A 17,304-nucleotide genomic window follows, 5' to 3' on the forward strand; every position below is an offset into this window, starting at 1 on the left:
CACCCAAAATTTTTATTTTTGCCATCATTGACTGCAAATACTGGAATATGCTAATATTTATTTGGTTGACCAAAAAATCAGTGAATAAGTTGAGAAAGTTTCAATGAAAAATAGTTTAATTTATATTCAATCCCAGGTTGACATATGCAACAAACCCATTCTATTTACTGCTGAAAATATAACATCTACAAATCAATCTTTTTCACTTCATAAGGCATCATATAAAAATGCAAAAATAAATGCATATCAATTTAGCAATATTTACACATTTATACAAAGTGCTTGAGCTATAGTCTCAATAAGGCTTAAGTTGCCAACACCCTTTTTTATCCTAATAGCTTTTAAGTACATTTTGTCATGTGGTCAATGGCAAATACCATGTTCATACAACTGAAATATTATCCATTGCGCATCCACACTTTTCTACAATCATATTTGGGAATTCGGCTACCTCTATTTCAGTATAATCTCCCTTTTTCACTAAATACATCATCGGTAGCGGCGCGCTCTCTACAACCGCGCACTTCCTCTCTCCGTAACCGTAGTTGCGCTTGGGCTGCCGGCAGCCGCCGTTACACCGGAACGCCTGATACCCGGATGGTTCGATGATCCAGTACTGGGTCCAAGTCAAGGCTCGGAAATTGATGAAGTATTTTTCCCTGCAGCACATGTCACTGTCTTTGTTGGTTTCACAGTCTCCGCTAGATCTGCAACGCAAAAAATAAAAGCATATTAGTACATTGTACGTTTGAAATGTAACACATTTTTATTTTGGGAAAGTTTCTCCCGTAGCTAACACTTTACACTAGGGAGCCCATATTACACATTAAATCACATTAAACAGGCCCATATATAATTAGAATAACAAGAGAGTGATTCTTTTGAGTAGGCTACTCTACTTTTAGAAAACTTTCACTAAAATTAACTTTTTTTTACATGTACATAGGCCTAGCTATCATATATATATTTTTAAATTAATCAATAATTAAAATAAAGTAATTATTTTGTATAATTTTTTAAAAAAAATTATCGGCATTGCTATTAATTAGCTATTTGACTATTTAAATGTAATCATATATAAAATGTAATTAAGTCAGATAAAGGCTGCATGTGTAAGAAATTGAGTTAATATTGTTTATTGGCATTATAGCCTACTGCTTTGAAATGAAGCCACGCTTACCCAAACTCCTCGAGGTTGAGGGTGTAAAGAACAAGCTCAGGTTTTCCCAGAGTGTTGTCGTTTGGACCTTGAGTAGTGAAACGGACACACTTGGCCATTTCTGCCGCGTAACTGCCGGGTCTCTCGCCCTCGATCCACACCTCCAGGTGCATGGGCATCTCCATTCGCCTCTTCGACCAATAGTGCACCGCCTGGGTCACATCAAAGCTCTTCCAGCCGGTTTCGTGAATGGGAATCAACCTGAAGAGGTGATGGTTGTGACAATTAGCATGCTTGTTCCGTAACGCCAATCAGCAGTTAAATTAGCATAATTAAGAAAGAATATTAACCGTCTGTGGCCGTCTCTGCTTACCTGGAATCCACTAGTGATGTTCGGTTCGACCCGTCTTCCAGAGGTTCCACCCAGTAGATGCTCACCCGGGCGTTGTTGACGGGTCTGTGGCCCTTTCTCTCTGGTATGGAGCGCTTGTGTGGGGCTTTCTTGAACAGTTTCAGTTCTGCCATGGTCACTTCACTGTTCTCCGGAATCCTTGATGTCATCTCAAACATCACGCGTTGACGTGTCGTGTCAGAATATACAAATTCACCAGAGATGTCTGGAATAGACGAGAGCGATTGATGAATAAACTATATTTAAATTTTGCTTATTTAAAATTATTTTGTTAATATAGCAGCAGTAATTGTTCATTTCCATCCCCATATTTCCTTTACTAAATTGTAGTATTTAATTCATATCGTGCATTTTCAATCTGTATATTAATCTTACCTGCATTGCCAGGGATTCCCCTCAGTATGCCGGCTAAACTGGGAAGCGAGCGGCGTCTTCTTGCGTGGTGCAGTTTCAGCATTGAAATATATTTGTTCTTAATGTGCGTTGGAATCACAAGGTTCTCCAGATCCCGCTTGTGAATTCTCGGAACTTCACTAAGTCCCAGTGTCTTCAGCAGAGCGTCTTTCATGTCTTCGTGGGTGAAACCCCTCACCATTGCGAAAAGTGCTGCGAAAAGGAAGCACGCGGCACGGATTGACGACATCTTCCACGTGAAGATGCTGGAGAGGTTCTGACTCTGAGCTGCTGTTCTCGGGCTGAGATGACTCTGCTTTGACAGCGGCTCGTCCTTAAATGCGCCCATGAGACCCCCATTGTTCGCACTTTGACAAGGGGGTGGTGACTGACATCAGAAGGATGATGATACATGAAAGCCGCGATTGATCGGAGAAATTAACGCAAAATGTACACTTTAAACAAGAATAAGAATTCAGATAACCTCCTTTCATTCAAATAGAAGACATTTCTAAGATAGTTAGACAGATAGACATGTATGTAAAAAATAGATGACAGCTATAAACATGTAGATAGATAGATAGATAGATAGATAGATAGATGATTGAAAAGCATGTAAATAGATAGACATATATGTAAATAAATATATTAATATATATATATATATATATATATATATATATATATATATATATATATATATATATATATATATATAGATAGATAGATAGATAGATAGATAGATAGATAGATAGATAGATAGATAGATAGATTTGTAACATTATGTAATACCAAAACGGGTCACAAAATCTCCTTATAGTTACATAATTATGATTAAAAAAAACATAATTATGTATGAATGTATTATATGTTGTAATTGCTGTTAATGTAATATTATGTTTAATGCTGACACATGATGTTCTTGCATGGATTTACTGATGAGCTTCCAGACATAGTGAACCTAGAATGCACCCTCTTTTCTAGTTTGCATGTGCACGTTGATGCAGCACCCTTGTTCCTCGTGTGTACATTCCCCTGGAAATGGTAAAACATTCCTAGTCTGGCAAGAGTCTGTCAATACGGAGTATCAATCCCTCTGTCTATGCACCTTTCTGTTGGTCACCTTCGCTGTGGGCCCATCATCATTGGGAGGGATTATGTTTATTCGAAGACCACCATCCTTCTGCTTTATGCACAGATTAAAATTATTAGGCAAACAGACTGTTGTGGTATGGATGTGGATTGGGGGGCTCTTCACAGGTTGGTGATTATCTGATTCCATTGCCAGATTTACCATGCCTTGTTTGGTCACACTAACATTAGAAGAGGGCTAGTGGCACTGAGGGCCCAGTGTCTGAGTATGTGTATTGGCCTCTCTATTTGCTCTAAAATGTCAGACAGACTAAAGTAGCTCACAGGAAGAACAGATGACGAATGACTGGCTGGAGATTAATGCAATACAAATGCAGAATCAGACTAAAGAGCTCACTGTTTGAGCCCAGAAGAGTATCACCATATCTGCAACAAGAGACGATTCAGATAAATTTATATCTGAAAAATAATTATTATTATTATTATGAAAAATTAATATATAAATAGAATACATCAGAAAGACGGTAACTAAAAACAGGCATGTTTCTCTAAATATTTTAGAAATAATGTTTTGAACCATCCTGCAAGTCTGGATGTTAAATCTGAACAAATAATCCCACATAAAAAATATAAATAACACAAATGCTATATTTAGCATATTTTATTTAAAACTTAATTTTTTAGATTTGAAATTAATTGGCAACGATCCTCAGTCTAGGGCCCTGCTTGACTCATTTTGTACAATACACATGATCCACGCAAAACTGAAGTCCTGGATTCTTGTGTGAGTTCTGTCAGTCTTCTTTCCTTCCCTTGTCGATTATTTTGAGTCCCTTTGTCAATATAAGTACCATCTAATTCTCACAGGTAGTAGCCCTTAATCAAAGGATGGAGGTACACGCCAATCAACAAAGCACGCGCTAATTAACACCTCTCTCTATTACATACGAAAGACAGACAGCTCTATTCAAACGGGTGCCGCCTCGGTTTGATAAAACAACAAACAGTTCGTCATTAAGGTAACGACTGTAAATATTACTGCGTTAAAAACTCAGTGTTCTTCTGTCAGCGATTAGGAATCATAATGCAGATCATATATACGAAACCCGCTCATTTGGTTAAGGATGTTTAAACAAATTCTCATGGTCTACAGAAACTAATAATTGAATGTGAACTTCCTGTTCAAAATTCCCTACATCCTGCCACAGTTTGGTCCTAACCTCAAATGTTTTGACTTGAAAGAGACGATTAGCACCTTATTAGGCCTGGTGTGGCAATTGTCGGATTCAGATTTATAGAAGAATTGTTATGAGAAGAGAAGATGTCATGTTCTCCAACGACAAACGTTTGTTACAAAGTAATAACGGTGCTATGACACTTTCGTTTGATCTTACAAATATGTTTTGCTGCATAAACTTGCTTGTTTGGGATATATAAAAGGAAGTCTAAATATTATATTAAAATCAATGTTACTACTTTTTACAAATAGCATAGGCTATATTTAGTTCTAGGTATAGTAGTCACAGTTTAAAGTTAAGTTAATATCTAAGATATTTTAAAACACAAAATGTAATGTAACATTTATAAGCATATCCGCTTCGCTGAACAAGTTACATAAAACCACGGACATATAAATGCAAACGAGGAGTTCAGACGCACTTGATTAAATTACATACTTCAATTGCAATGCAGAATATCGGACACAAGAGGGCGAACGTGCTCGTTTTTCATAAGAATTAGTAAGTTCTGCACAAGAGACCTTTACAAAATAAGATAAGATGCATACGAAAAGAAAATGTGAGGAAAAACGTAATTCTTTTCCTTTATAGGCGTGACTGTTTTTCAGTGACTTCATATATAATATGTGTGTGTATGTATGAATTTCAAGTAACATTACTCTCAAGGTGCGAATTACCAACAAAACAATGAACTTAAAACAATGTATGTAAAAGTAGGTATGCTCATATAATACCCAATTAAAGAGCATTTTCTAAGATATGAATAAAAAAGTTAGCGTACGAATAGTGCGATAAATAGACGCTCAACAACTGAAGTCGCGTTCGCCTTCATTGGTAACCATAGCAACAGTACGTCGCTCGAGCTCTTTCCGTCGCCAGCTGACGCACGTCAACAAAAAAGTCCTGTCATTTTCACATTATTAATTATTTACCAAAATAATTTAAAACAAGTATTTGGTCATTTTTAAAACATTTGACCATTAGCGCACTGCGCTAGAAAACAATTTGGCTTTCACGAAACGAACCTCAACACCAAATCACTAACAGAAATCCCTTAAATGGTCGACCCCCCTTGAAGGTCAACGAATAACTGTGGGATAATTCGCACACTCTTCACTAGTATACACCACTCTCTGTTCGTTCCCTCCAGCATACCCCTCCATCCTCTGCAGCAGATGCTGTGACGGTCGCCATGATGCTGCCGGGTTTCGCCTGCAGCAGCAGCAGCAGCAGCGAGCTGTGAGAGACACACACACCGCGAGCGCGAGCGGAGCCCTCCAACCGAGCCGACATAAACGAGGACACATATATCCAGCAAAAGCTTCTGTCGTCAAGTGCATAACAGTTTTCGAAAGCAAGGCTTGCTCCTTCTGCCAGCGTTTTAAGAGAGGGATTTAAAGGGAAAACAGCTTGCTAGGGCTTTCGCAGTCCTGCCAGAGGAGGGGCATATGGGGCTTTGTAGCAATGCAGATCCCGTGCTGCTGATGCGCTTTTGTTACTGCATAATGGATAACCACAGATATCACCATATCACAAGGGATTGCTTTTAACTTATTTAGTGACTTGTTTAGTGAAAAGTGTCCTTTATAGGAGAAGCTGAAATCGGGAATACATAAGCCTAGGTTATACGTCAAACCCATCGGCCAGGGCAGGGTCGATGGCTGTAAGTTCTCTGCATCCAAGGACTGCGAAATTGTGATGTTGTGGATTGATAGGGACGGATCGGTGTGAGAGGGACCATGATAAGGCTTTACAATATTTTTTGAGACATTACGTTTTTTGGAGCGTCCCATTTGCTACAGTGGGAGCAAAAACTGACCATACTGTGAGACACCAGCAGCAACTGAAACCATGTCTGGTGAGGTGCGTTTGAAGAAGCTGGAGAAGCTGATTCTTGATGGCCCGTCTCAGTCCAGCGGCCAGTGCTTCAGCGTGGAGACCTTGTTGGATATTCTTGTTTGTCTGTATGATGAATGCAATAATTCTCCCCTAAGAAGAGAGAAAAACATCCTGGAGTTCCTTGACTGGGGTAAGACATATTTCATGCACTGCACGAATTGTCTTTCACGCGATTAGCATGCATATTTTTGATGGCTTGACAGTTCTTTACATATTATTGTTCGTGTTTATTTTGGTGTTTAATGTGTTTAGTTAATTCTTGGGAAGTAGCTACAGGCGCACTCGGTAATGATGAAGACTCCAGAGCAATCAGTCTTAGAGAAAAAATGGTTTTATTGTACATGACTCGGGTCTGCCCCTCATGGGCGCCGGCATGTTGAGATCACATGACCAACTGTGTCACGCAACTGACTGTTACTATTAATAATAGTAATGTTTACTTTATATACAGTTTTCAGCCAGCACTGAATTCACCTCACAAAACATGTTCATCTAAGCCAAAAAAAAAAAACAAAAAAAAAAAAACGTCAATTTAGTTTATTTCTTTATTCTTTTGCTTTTTATTTTATTTTTATTGATTATGAACCTTTTTTGGTTACTGTTTACATTTTTGTTAAATGTTAAATTACCTTAAAGGGGTCATATGATGCAATTTAAATTTTTCCTTTCTCTTTGGAGTATTACACGCTATTGGTGCATAAAGAAGATCTGTAAAGTTGCAAAGACTAAAGTCTCAAATCCAAAAAGAAATTCTTTATAAAAGTTAAGAGTCAACCACGCCCCCCTAAAATGGCTCATTCTAACACGCCCCCACGTCTCTACATCACGATGTGGGAAGATTTGCATAATTCCGGCCACATGTTCACGCAAAGATAGAAGACGTAACTTTTATTCTCGCTGTTGCCTCTGCTGCCATGTTTTGGAGACGCTGTGTGTTTCGTTGTGAAAGTGAAACTACTTTGTTTGGTCTTCCAAAAGAGGACACAACTAGAAATCAGTAGTTAAGTTGTATTTACAACACTGTTCCAGAACAGTCAACCCAAATATTCAGATGTGTGCAGCACATTTTATTGAGGACGAGGACTGTTTTCTGTGAGAGCAACCTGCAATGCTGGTGTCTGTTTTTATAATGTGGGCAATTCCAACTTTGCAAGGAAAGTCTGACGCTTCTGACTCACAGTCCGTAAAGTATGTTTTCATATTTAAAGATTTTGCCACTGATGATTCAAAACCGAGTTTTGAACAGTGTATAGTAGAGCTTGTTGTTTATCGTTTCTCCGATCACAAATGCAGACATGGTTTTATGTTTGTGCAGCGTCATATGCAAAACAATGCGTTAAAAGACAGTATAAGTCATTATAATCAGTAATTATACCCCCACTGCATGTAACAAATGCCTCGTGTTTAATGGGTTTTGTTGTTTTTGTCTTGTCATGCTGGGACACAGCATCACAGTATGGTAACAGGTGTAACTTTTCCATCACAAGCTTGAAGAATTCTGCATTTGACTTAGAGAAGCAACAATAATGTTCCTTATGTGGAAAATAATGTAAACCGCATAAACACATTGCATTACACTAAATGCATAAAACAATGTGCTTTTTAGCAATGTCATATGACCCCTTTAAAGCACTTTGAATTACCACTGCATACGAAATGTGCTATGTTAATAAACTTGCCTTTGCCTTGCCTAACATAGCCTGAGTCGGCAGCATAATTCAGAGTGATAATACAGAATGGCATCAAGACCAGGGGTCCCCAGAGGGCCGGTGTCTTGCAGAGTTTAGCTCCAACCCTAATTAAACATACCTGAACCAGCTAATCAAGTCTTACTAGGCATACTAACTTCTGGGCAGGTGTGTTGAGGTAAGTTGGAGCTAAACACTGCGGGACACCAGCCCTCTTTGAGTTTGGAGACCTGTTCTAGAACAACAAACTTCTTATATCCAGGCTGATATGTGTCTGTATCATTTCCAAAACCTTGAGCACTATTGAAACAAATAAGATGTGAATGATTAAGACAAATAGGCAAACTTTTATGCAGCAGAGTTCATCCTCCATCGGTAAATGATCTAATTGCTAGTTTAAAATGGAACAGAATGAATGCTCTTCTGAAAACTTTGGCATAACCAGCTGTCTTGTTATGTAACTTTCTGTGAAATGAATAGAATGTAACAAACAGCATTTCAATTCCTTGACCATCATCTGAGTGCAGTGCTAATTCACAGCACAGTCCGTCTGTAGTTTGGGGTTTTGTTTACAATCTTCTGCTACTGGGATTTTAATGAAAATGCAAATCAAAAATGCCTTCTAGTGACTTAGTTAGACTCATGTTGTTGTACTCAGGTCAGTATGATTTGAGATAGAGCTATTGTGCGTCATTGTGCATGTGTGCTTATGCGAAAAAATTAAAATGTTCTTTTCCACTGGGGAGTCTCTTTGGGGCAGCGTCAGGAAACTCTACTGAGCCGCTGGACACATGATGTCATATGGGGAAATGACAGTGTTCATTGTGTTTGTCCCCTTTGTGGACTTGACTATTTAAAGACCGACTGGATAGGCCACTCACTCATGAGCTCATTAGCTCACTCATTCATTCACATTTTAGTGTTCACTGCTGTGACATTCATTGGCATGGTTGACCAAAGTCACAGTTTAATTGTCACAGAGGTCAAATTTAGCCTCACACAGGACTGCGTGTCTTGCTTCTTTATGACACACTAACACATTTTTATGCCGTTTGTATTTCAAAAAGGAGTCTGGAAGTCCAGCGTTACTTTGTAAAAGAAAGGCAATAAGGGGATAAATTTGGCTGGGTGCTCTGGTTTTCCTCAGCATCTGTTGACAGTTCATAAACACAATTTCAGAGAACCCATCAGCCACTGATGATTTAGGTAAGAAGTAGGTGAGGATTCCACATTCATGGTTGATAGATCGTAATTGAAGCCTTGAGGCAGTCACATTGTACTGCAACATAATGAGAATCACATGTATGTTGGGACAAGGCCGCTAAGCAATTATATGCGAAACCCCCTGGAATGTCCCAGTCCTCCAGAGAAATGTATGCATAACCGTGCAAGACACATAATGAATGAATCATTCATATTTCCTGTGCTTCCATCGCCAACCAAGTCTAGACCAGTGACCCAGAGCCATATTGTATTGTTCTGATTATTTTCATTGTGAAAGAGTGAATTCATGCACTCCCTGGGCTTTTCACTGAAATGGATCTTGGGCCAATTGGCAAAGAGGTGTACATACTTCAGCTTTTCATTCGTTTTCCCTTGAATGACCCTGAAGAAGATTGGCGGTAGCTTGGGGGAACTGTTTGACAGTGTTTCCCATATGATACATTTATTAAGCAGTGCAGTATGTTAAACAGGTATTCCTTCAGCTTTGTTCCAAAACCTACAAGAATATAGAGTTTGCACTGTCAGTACAAAACCAAATTGGCTTACTGTCTGCATGGGAGCCTTTGACCGGTGGAAATATTGTTCAGACGTTTTTATTTGCAAAAAAGTACATACCACAGTTTTTGGACATGTTGCTCTGATAATATTATTTTATTTAGTTAATTTTATTGGTGTGTATAGTGTAACTGCAATGGTAAGCTGAAAAAAATAGTATGCTTTAAAACAGTTTTCACCCAGAAATTGCTAGTACATTTCACAAATAATTACAAAAAAGGCAAATAACACATTATATGAAACATGAAATTCTTAAGTAGAAAGACTGAAATGGTTTTTTCTTGTAAAACGTCCTCCAACATTGTATATATATATATATATATATATATATATATATATATATATATATATATACAGTAGAGACCAAAAGTTTTGACACACCTTCTCATTCAAAGAGTTTTCTTTATTTTCATGACTATGAAAATTGTAGAGTCACACTGAAGGCATCAAGGGCTATTTGAGCAAGAAGGAGAGTGATGGGGTGCTACGCCAGATGACCTGGCCTCCACAGTCACCGGACCTGAACCCAATCGAGATGGTTTAGGGGTGAGCTGGACCGCAGACAGAAGGCAAAAGGGCCAATAAAGGCTAAGCATCTCTTGGGGAACTCCTTCAAGACTGTTGAAGACCATTTCAGGTGACTACCTCTTGAAGCTCATCAAGAGAATGCCAAGAGTGTGCAAAGCAGTAATCAAAGCAAAAGGTGGCTACTTTGAAGAACCTACAATATGACATATTTTCATTTTTCACAGTTTTTTGTTATGTATATAATTCCATATATAATTCCACATGTGTTAATTCATAGTTTTGATGCCTTCAGTGTGAATCTACAATTTTCATAGTCATGAAAATAAGGAAAACTCTTTGAATGAGAAGGTGTGTCCAAACTTTTGGTCTGTACTGTATATAAATATAATTATTATAATAATTATATATATATATATAATTATTATTATTTTATATTTTTACAATGTATGTGATTATGGTAGTAATTTTGTCGCATGATACACAGTGTTTTTATTGTTAGCAAATATGAAAAACTATTAAAAATATATATTTTTTGGTAATTTAAATAAAGCTGAATTAAAATAAAATATACATATTAGATGAAAAGCGTAGACTTAAGACCACCCCGAAAACATGTCCTTGGCTAGCTAACTGAAATAAGATGAAAAATGAAATATAAAAAAATATAAGTCCAAAATATAAGTAAATACTATAATAGCATATCAATCAAAATACCATGGTATTAACATCTGATACATCATTGTGCCTGGTATGACTACAGTATTGTTTGGGACTTTTTGTTTTACACAAGAAAACCTTTTTGTGGATTTTTCCAGTTGAATTATTATTTATTTTATTGCCTATTCATATTTTTATTTTTATTCATTACATTTAAAAGTGAGGTCACTGGACATAAATATGGCTGTATTACATAGATGTCCTGCTAAAATGTAAAGCATGCCAGACATTGAGCTGCGCTACACTGAGGTGCGAGAGCAATGCCAAAATTCCAAAATAACGCCTCAGCAATGTAGAGATCTGGATGCATTGTTCCTCCCTGTCACATGATGTTTCTCCTGTGGAGGGCTTGGCTCGGATCGCTCGGCTGTAATAGTATGGTTTAAAGCCAAAGAATTCACCTCTTCTCCCTCATCTGTCTCCATTCCCACTCCGGTCCCTCATTCCAGCAAACCCTCCAGCAGTCAAACTGGAACGTCTTATTTAGAGCTAACATTACACACTTAAACACCCGCCCATGCCTGGAGCTGTAACAGCACACAGAAATATGGGAAAAGTAAATGTTTTTTTGTCATTGTATATGTATTGTAACGCATTCTAGACACATGTTTAGGGTGTTTTCGCTAGCAGAGATCTGTTATTTGACATAACACACACCAGTTGTCCGATAGCCAATGCTGCAGTGCATCGGTGCTCTGAGACCCTCCTTGCACACTGTATATGAGGAATTGCTGCACTCTGCTTATACTAAGGCCAGATTTGCATGGAAGTGCTGACTCAGAGCTCTAGGTCTTTGCTGCTCCGATGTGGAGGGTGAAGAGGCTCATTTGTCAGCTGTATGATGCCTACGCTGTGTTGTCGGTTTTCCTCTCTATGCATCACAGTTCTTGACTGGCCAGTCTCTTTATCAGTAACTTCTGTGTACCAGCTTTGGCAGAGCAAAATATTGGACACTCAGTTTCATTCGCCATTTAAGATCTAAGTAAACCATTTGTGGCAGACCGTGTTGTGAACAAAAGCCAAATGCTTTTGTATTTCTGCAGCTGTATATGTGTATATATAAAGTGGATAGATTTAATATGTAACTCAAGTTTGTAATATTTAAAGTGCAGTTCACCCAAAAATGAAAATTTTATCATTTACTCATCATCAGCATTGAAAAACAATATTGGACCCCATTTACTTTCATTGTATGGACAAAAAAACAACAACAACTACAACAACAACAAAAAAAAAAAAAAAGAAAAAAGAAAGAAAAAGATAACGGGAACCTTTTAAAAATATATATTTTGTGTTCTACAAAAGAAAGGTGTACATGTCTGATAGCATTTTTTTGTGACTAACTATACACCTTTAAATACAGGGTAATTTGGTTATTTTTATAAAATTGGTAAATTTGATTTTAGAACCCAATTCCGTTACTTTAAAGGAATAATTCACCCAAAAATGAAAACTTGCAACACCATTGCAAAACAACATTGGACTCTTTAAGAAAATAATAAGAAAATCTAAAAATATCTTATAAATAAATTAATTAAATATGTGCCAGGTTTGTGATATATAAAAAGGATGGCAGATCGGCTGTAATGTTGCATGGACGGTTATCACTTGGACTTAGCCTGTGTTGCTTCCTGATTTATGTGCCTGAATACTTTGTGTGTGTGTGTGTGTATTTTTGGTGTGTGCCCTTGAGCTTTGATGCACTGGAACAGTAGACCATCCTATCAGAATGCTACTAAATGCATTAGTAAGCTGTGACACAAAGTGACCCAGAGTTCTGACCTCAACATTCAATAAAGACTAAAAATATGAATAAAAATATAAACCTTTCCGACTCTAAATTCTGATTGGATGAGTGACTTCCAAAGCCATTGTAAAATGACAACGAACACTAGCAATAGTAGCTTCTTGAATATAGGATTACTTGCATGAAATTTTAGTCTCAAATGAAGAGCAAACAGCACATAGGTTTTTTCTCCTGAAGTGTTTTCAGTGTAGACACTGAATGATTTGCACAGTGATTTGCGGGTTCAGCGGTTTTGGTTTGGTTTCTCTTTCAGTTGGCATGCATTTTTGTTTTGCATCATAGATTCCAGTCCTCGAGGATCACGGAAAGCTCTTGCTAGCCATGCAGCATGATGAAACAGCTTCGAGTGACACACAATGAGGAAATCCTGTGGTTGTAGTGATTTTTGTCTGTTGGTTATCTTGGCTGACCCCATAAACATGGCCGCTGTACTTGTTGTTAGCCTTAAACATCACATGCACGTCAGGCCACGAATCGGTCCAATCTACCTCATGAGATTTCCAAATGACAAAAATACCCTCACACTTCAGTAACTATCACGCATGACCTAAACTTGATGGAGATTTCACAAGCTTTCCAAATTGTAAATGCCAAGTATTTTAGGTAATTACTCCTGCACGCTGAAAATGCTGCACCCCTGAGATGAATAGTTAAGCTGAATCGCTGTAATAGCTGCTTGGCTGTAAAACAGTGTGCACGGTTTAGTTAGGTTTCTAAGATAAAAAAATACAGACAATTAAACAGACATTTTAATAGAGTGAAATTAGAATTTTAGGTAGCCTGTGTGACAGATTAACCCTTGTCCTTTTTTCCGAAATGTTTCCAGTCATATTTCAAGCAATTCAAAACCATTGTGGTGAACAGTGTTTATCTTGAAGTGTCTCTGCAAAAAATAATGCGTTATTTATCAGCTTTAATATATTGGCCAAATTTTCTTATCATGTCGATAACATAGCGGGGAAATTGAACATTTATCAGCCGATACCATCCCTAAACTTATATCATTGCTGTTAGCTTAGCAACATGCTGCTTCATCAAACACCGTTATAATCTATTGTAATTTCTGTTTTGAGGTTACATTGCTGTTGGGATGCTGCGTCAGCAAGATAGCTGACTAGGTTTTGAAACATGAGCTTGTGATTCTTCATCATCCAAGGCCCATAGGCATGAAAAATAGCAGAGAGATAAAGCTCAGTCTGGTAACAGAATTGAAGAGTGTTTCTGATTCTTTACGTCTCAACAAATGCCCCATCTTACATTCCAGGCCTAAACATAGGGGTTCTTGTGGGTGTGTTTGGCACTCAGGCAGTAGACTATACTAAAGGCAATGTTGATGGCTGTCACATGTCAAATATATCAAGGTCAGAGATAAGTCCTCTCATTATGAGTGCTGTCAGCATGTATCTGGCCTGCTGTGGGGGGTTACAACGAAGGGAATGTGTGCGAGAGGATGCTCCATGGATGGGGGAAGTTTTTTTTTTTTTAAAGATGGGGGGTTTTCACATACATGACTCCATATATAATTCATGTTGTTGTAGGAGGAAGGTACCAGTTTGAATTTAATTCCAGTTATGCTTCTGGTTTGGTTGTTAAATAATTCTGTTCCATAATACACATCCAAACAAAGTGTGTTCTCAGAGGGCTTTGCGGTTGAGGCGGTATTTGCGTGTCGGCTGTTCAGTAGAGCTGAAAGAACATGGTTTGCCTCCCCCCACCTGGCTGTCATCAGTCAACGTGTTTTGCAACATCTTTCTTTGAGAGCCGATCCACTTTTTGAACTCTTGTGTGCATTTGTTTCGAGTCTTGTTGGAACATGTTTCGCCAAATGCATATTTTTGGGATACTTACGGTCTCAAGTCCTAACGCTGACACCTTTCCTTTGTAGGTTGTGTTTAGTAGTTGTTTCCAACCTAAGGGATTGACTGTGGCCTAGAAAGTGTCTTCACTGGAGTACTGCAATGTATATATAGCCATTTTGTCCCTTTCATTTATTCTTGCTGCTGAAAAATGAGGGTTTGTGGCAGCTTTAGACCATGACTGCTTTGTGTCATTGTATAAAGAGTTCACTTGAGTCAGAGTTCCAATATTTGATTCTCAACATGAATTTTGTTTTAACTTATGTCTATGACTTGTGTCTTGCTAAGCCAGACTATGAGTAAATGGCCAACACTAGTCCAAAGCTTATTCTGGCCACGAGCTGCCCACTTAAATAAGAAAAGACCATCTGACTCACACGTAAAGAGACCAAACACAGGTTTTTTTCTTTTGACCAAAAATAGATTATACTATAATAATATTTAGTTGTGGAAAAACAGTAAACACGTGCCGCTTTCCGTGAATGATTGTACAGAGAACACTGGGAATACGTGCAATATGTGCATAGATTTATCTTACTTTTAAGTGCCTCAGAAAAACTAAATATATATTTATAAATATACCATTTATAAAATGTACAATATAAAGGTATATTTTCTTAATACTTGTCATTTATTTTATTACAAAAAATGAAACCCTGCACATATAATTTTCTTTTTTTACATTCTCATATTTGTATTCAAAATAGGGCTAAAATGATTAGTCAACATTATTGACAACGTCAACAATAAACTATTATTGACAAATATATTTATGGTCGAAAAGTCATTTGTCATATGACTAATAATGTAAGGGCCTGCAGTAACAAAGTTCGACCAGTGAGGTGCTGTAGTGCAAGACTGTAATTCAGCCCTCCCAGCTGTTGGCCAATAGAAGAAGACATATGAGAATTGCAAATGAAGCCAAAGCAGTAGTGTGGGAAAGTTGTATAAAACTACAAACAAACAAAAAGATGCTGTTAGGGGTTTAGCCTATGGATTAATCTGTGAAATAATCAACGAGTAGTCGACTAATCGCTTCAATAATAATTAGATTAATCGATTTTCAAAACAACCGTTTGTCACAGCCCTAAATTAAAATGTCATAAACCTTTTGGTGAAATGACTGACTTCTCTCTGGTGGCTTCTTGAAGAATTTAATTTGCATAAAACCTGCCACTTTCTTACAGTTGACTGCAAGCTCACATTCAGATCTGATTTTGTTTTGTAAATGAAACAATAAATAAAAATGCCTTGTACATTCTTTAAAACTATCCTTTTGATAGTCATGCTGTTTTGAAACAACGTGAGGGTGAGTAAATGATGACAAATTAAATTAAAAGTGAACTATCCATTTATTCTCCTGTGAACAATACAGTGAGAAGCATTTGTCTATGGATCAAGTTACAAATTGCAGGTTAATAATAGGGTTTGATGTTTGCTTCAAGTTTGACAGACAGTGTCTAGCCTAAATTAAAATTTCACAGTGGCATGTTACAGCGAAGTTGATTAGCAATTAAGATAAAAACGATTATGATGACAGTGATGATAATTTGAACATATTACATGGGTGGTGAAGTTCCCTGACTGCCTCCAGGGTTTTCAGTCAGTCAGTCGTGGTAGGAAACGTCCAGCAAGATTTCATTCACTCCTCTGTTCCGAGAGAATGCAGTAGGATAGAGTTACATCTACCATGACATATTTTGCCAAAGGGAGGCGACTCGGTGGTATTATGTTGACTGAAAAACTAATGCTGTATTTTTAAGTCCCTGCCAATTGAGCGTAAGAGCAGGCAGTCTGTAGAAAACGTTCACAGCTCTTGTGTCAATGTCATGTTGTTGGACGACTATGGATCTTCTCTGAGGGGTATGACCGTTCTGCTTTCCTGCTAAGTTGTCTATATAACTGTAGGTTCTGAGAAATGGCAAAGCTATTTTTAATCACCTTGAGCCTCACATGAAACAATATCATACACAACCCTTATTTTGTTGACACATCCAGCATCTGTGGAATGCCAATATTTATCGCTGAATGTCCCATCTGCTTTTTTCCATTTAATGAAGGTGAATGGCAACCAAGATTTTCAGTGAATAACAACTGTTCTTCACAGAAATCAGTCTTTCGGTTTCAGAAGACTTGGACTATGATGCTTTAAGGTTATAATTATTTTATTAAGTAGGGTAGCACAAATTGAAAAAAAAAAAAAATGGTATCTCAAAAGATGTTTTAGTGTTTACAACATCCTAGATGGGCTTGCATTGAAATCTGCTCCACACAAACTCACTTCGCTTGGTTTGGGTTGCTTATACTTACAATCTGTTTTCCACTTGAGACTTTAGGCATGATGTTAATGACAAAATCAGCAGGTTAGCACATCTGTTTCTTTCATTTTGTTCGGGTCTTTGAATGCAGGGCACATGGTGTTCTTTTTAAAGGTGAATGTTATGTATTTTAACTTCATTTTACTTGGTGCAGTAGCATCTATGTATTTTTGTAGGTGGAAAAAGTAGGGGATTGCTGTGCTAGACCATGCTACAAAATGGGTGATGCGATTGCTGGTGCACAGAGAGCTGCAGGGACCAGGAATGCAGTAAAGGGTAACACACGTTTTTGACGTGTTTACCATCACATGTCATCTCCAGCTTTTGTGTGCAGTTTCGGTTTATGTCATTTGTCACATAACCTTCCTGCATTCAGTACATTTTTTCAATAGCTGCCTGTGCTAAAAGGCCCGTGTGT

The 17,304-nt window shown here is 37.7% G+C and overlaps 2 protein-coding genes across 5 annotated transcripts in view; one reads left to right on the forward strand and one right to left on the reverse strand.

Moving 5' to 3' along the window:
- Positions 1–94: 94 nt before the first annotated feature.
- lft1 (lefty1) lies at positions 95–2,437 on the reverse strand. Its single transcript, XM_052535675.1, has 4 exons — positions 1,947–2,437; positions 1,533–1,776; positions 1,181–1,420; positions 95–707 (listed from the first exon to the last, which is right to left on the reverse strand). Exons 1-4 carry the CDS (start codon positions 2,311–2,313, stop codon positions 383–385), a joined length of 1,176 nt encoding a protein of 391 aa, XP_052391635.1. The 5' UTR covers positions 2,314–2,437; the 3' UTR covers positions 95–382.
- Positions 2,438–5,486: 3,049 nt separating this feature from the next.
- Positions 5,487–17,304, forward strand: part of cdc42bpab (CDC42 binding protein kinase alpha (DMPK-like) b) — a 47,310-nt gene continuing 35,492 nt past the window's right edge. For all 4 annotated transcript variants that reach the window (XM_052535423.1, XM_052535420.1, XM_052535421.1 and 1 more), the window contains exon 1: positions 5,487–6,323. In XM_052535423.1, coding sequence (XP_052391383.1) covers positions 6,146–6,323 — 178 coding nt within the window. In that variant the 5' untranslated portion in view covers positions 5,487–6,145. The remainder of the gene's footprint in view (positions 6,324–17,304) is intronic.

Source organism: Carassius gibelio, chromosome A20 (genome assembly GCF_023724105.1).
Source record: "Carassius gibelio isolate Cgi1373 ecotype wild population from Czech Republic chromosome A20, carGib1.2-hapl.c, whole genome shotgun sequence".
Lineage (NCBI taxonomy): Eukaryota > Metazoa > Chordata > Actinopteri > Cypriniformes > Cyprinidae > Carassius > Carassius gibelio.

Excerpts from the sequence above, each read along its gene's own strand:
- lft1 (XM_052535675.1), bottom strand. The coding sequence starts at position 2,313 with ATGGGCGCATTTAAGGACGAGCCGCTGTCAAAGCAGAGTCATCTCAGC. Across the intron at positions 1,421-1,532 it reads ACATCACTAGTGGATTCCAG|GTTGATTCCCATTCACGAAA; the intron begins GTAAGCAGAGAC and ends TCACCTCTTCAG. Across the intron at positions 708-1,180 it reads CTCAACCTCGAGGAGTTTGG|ATCTAGCGGAGACTGTGAAA; the intron begins GTAAGCGTGGCT and ends TTTGCGTTGCAG.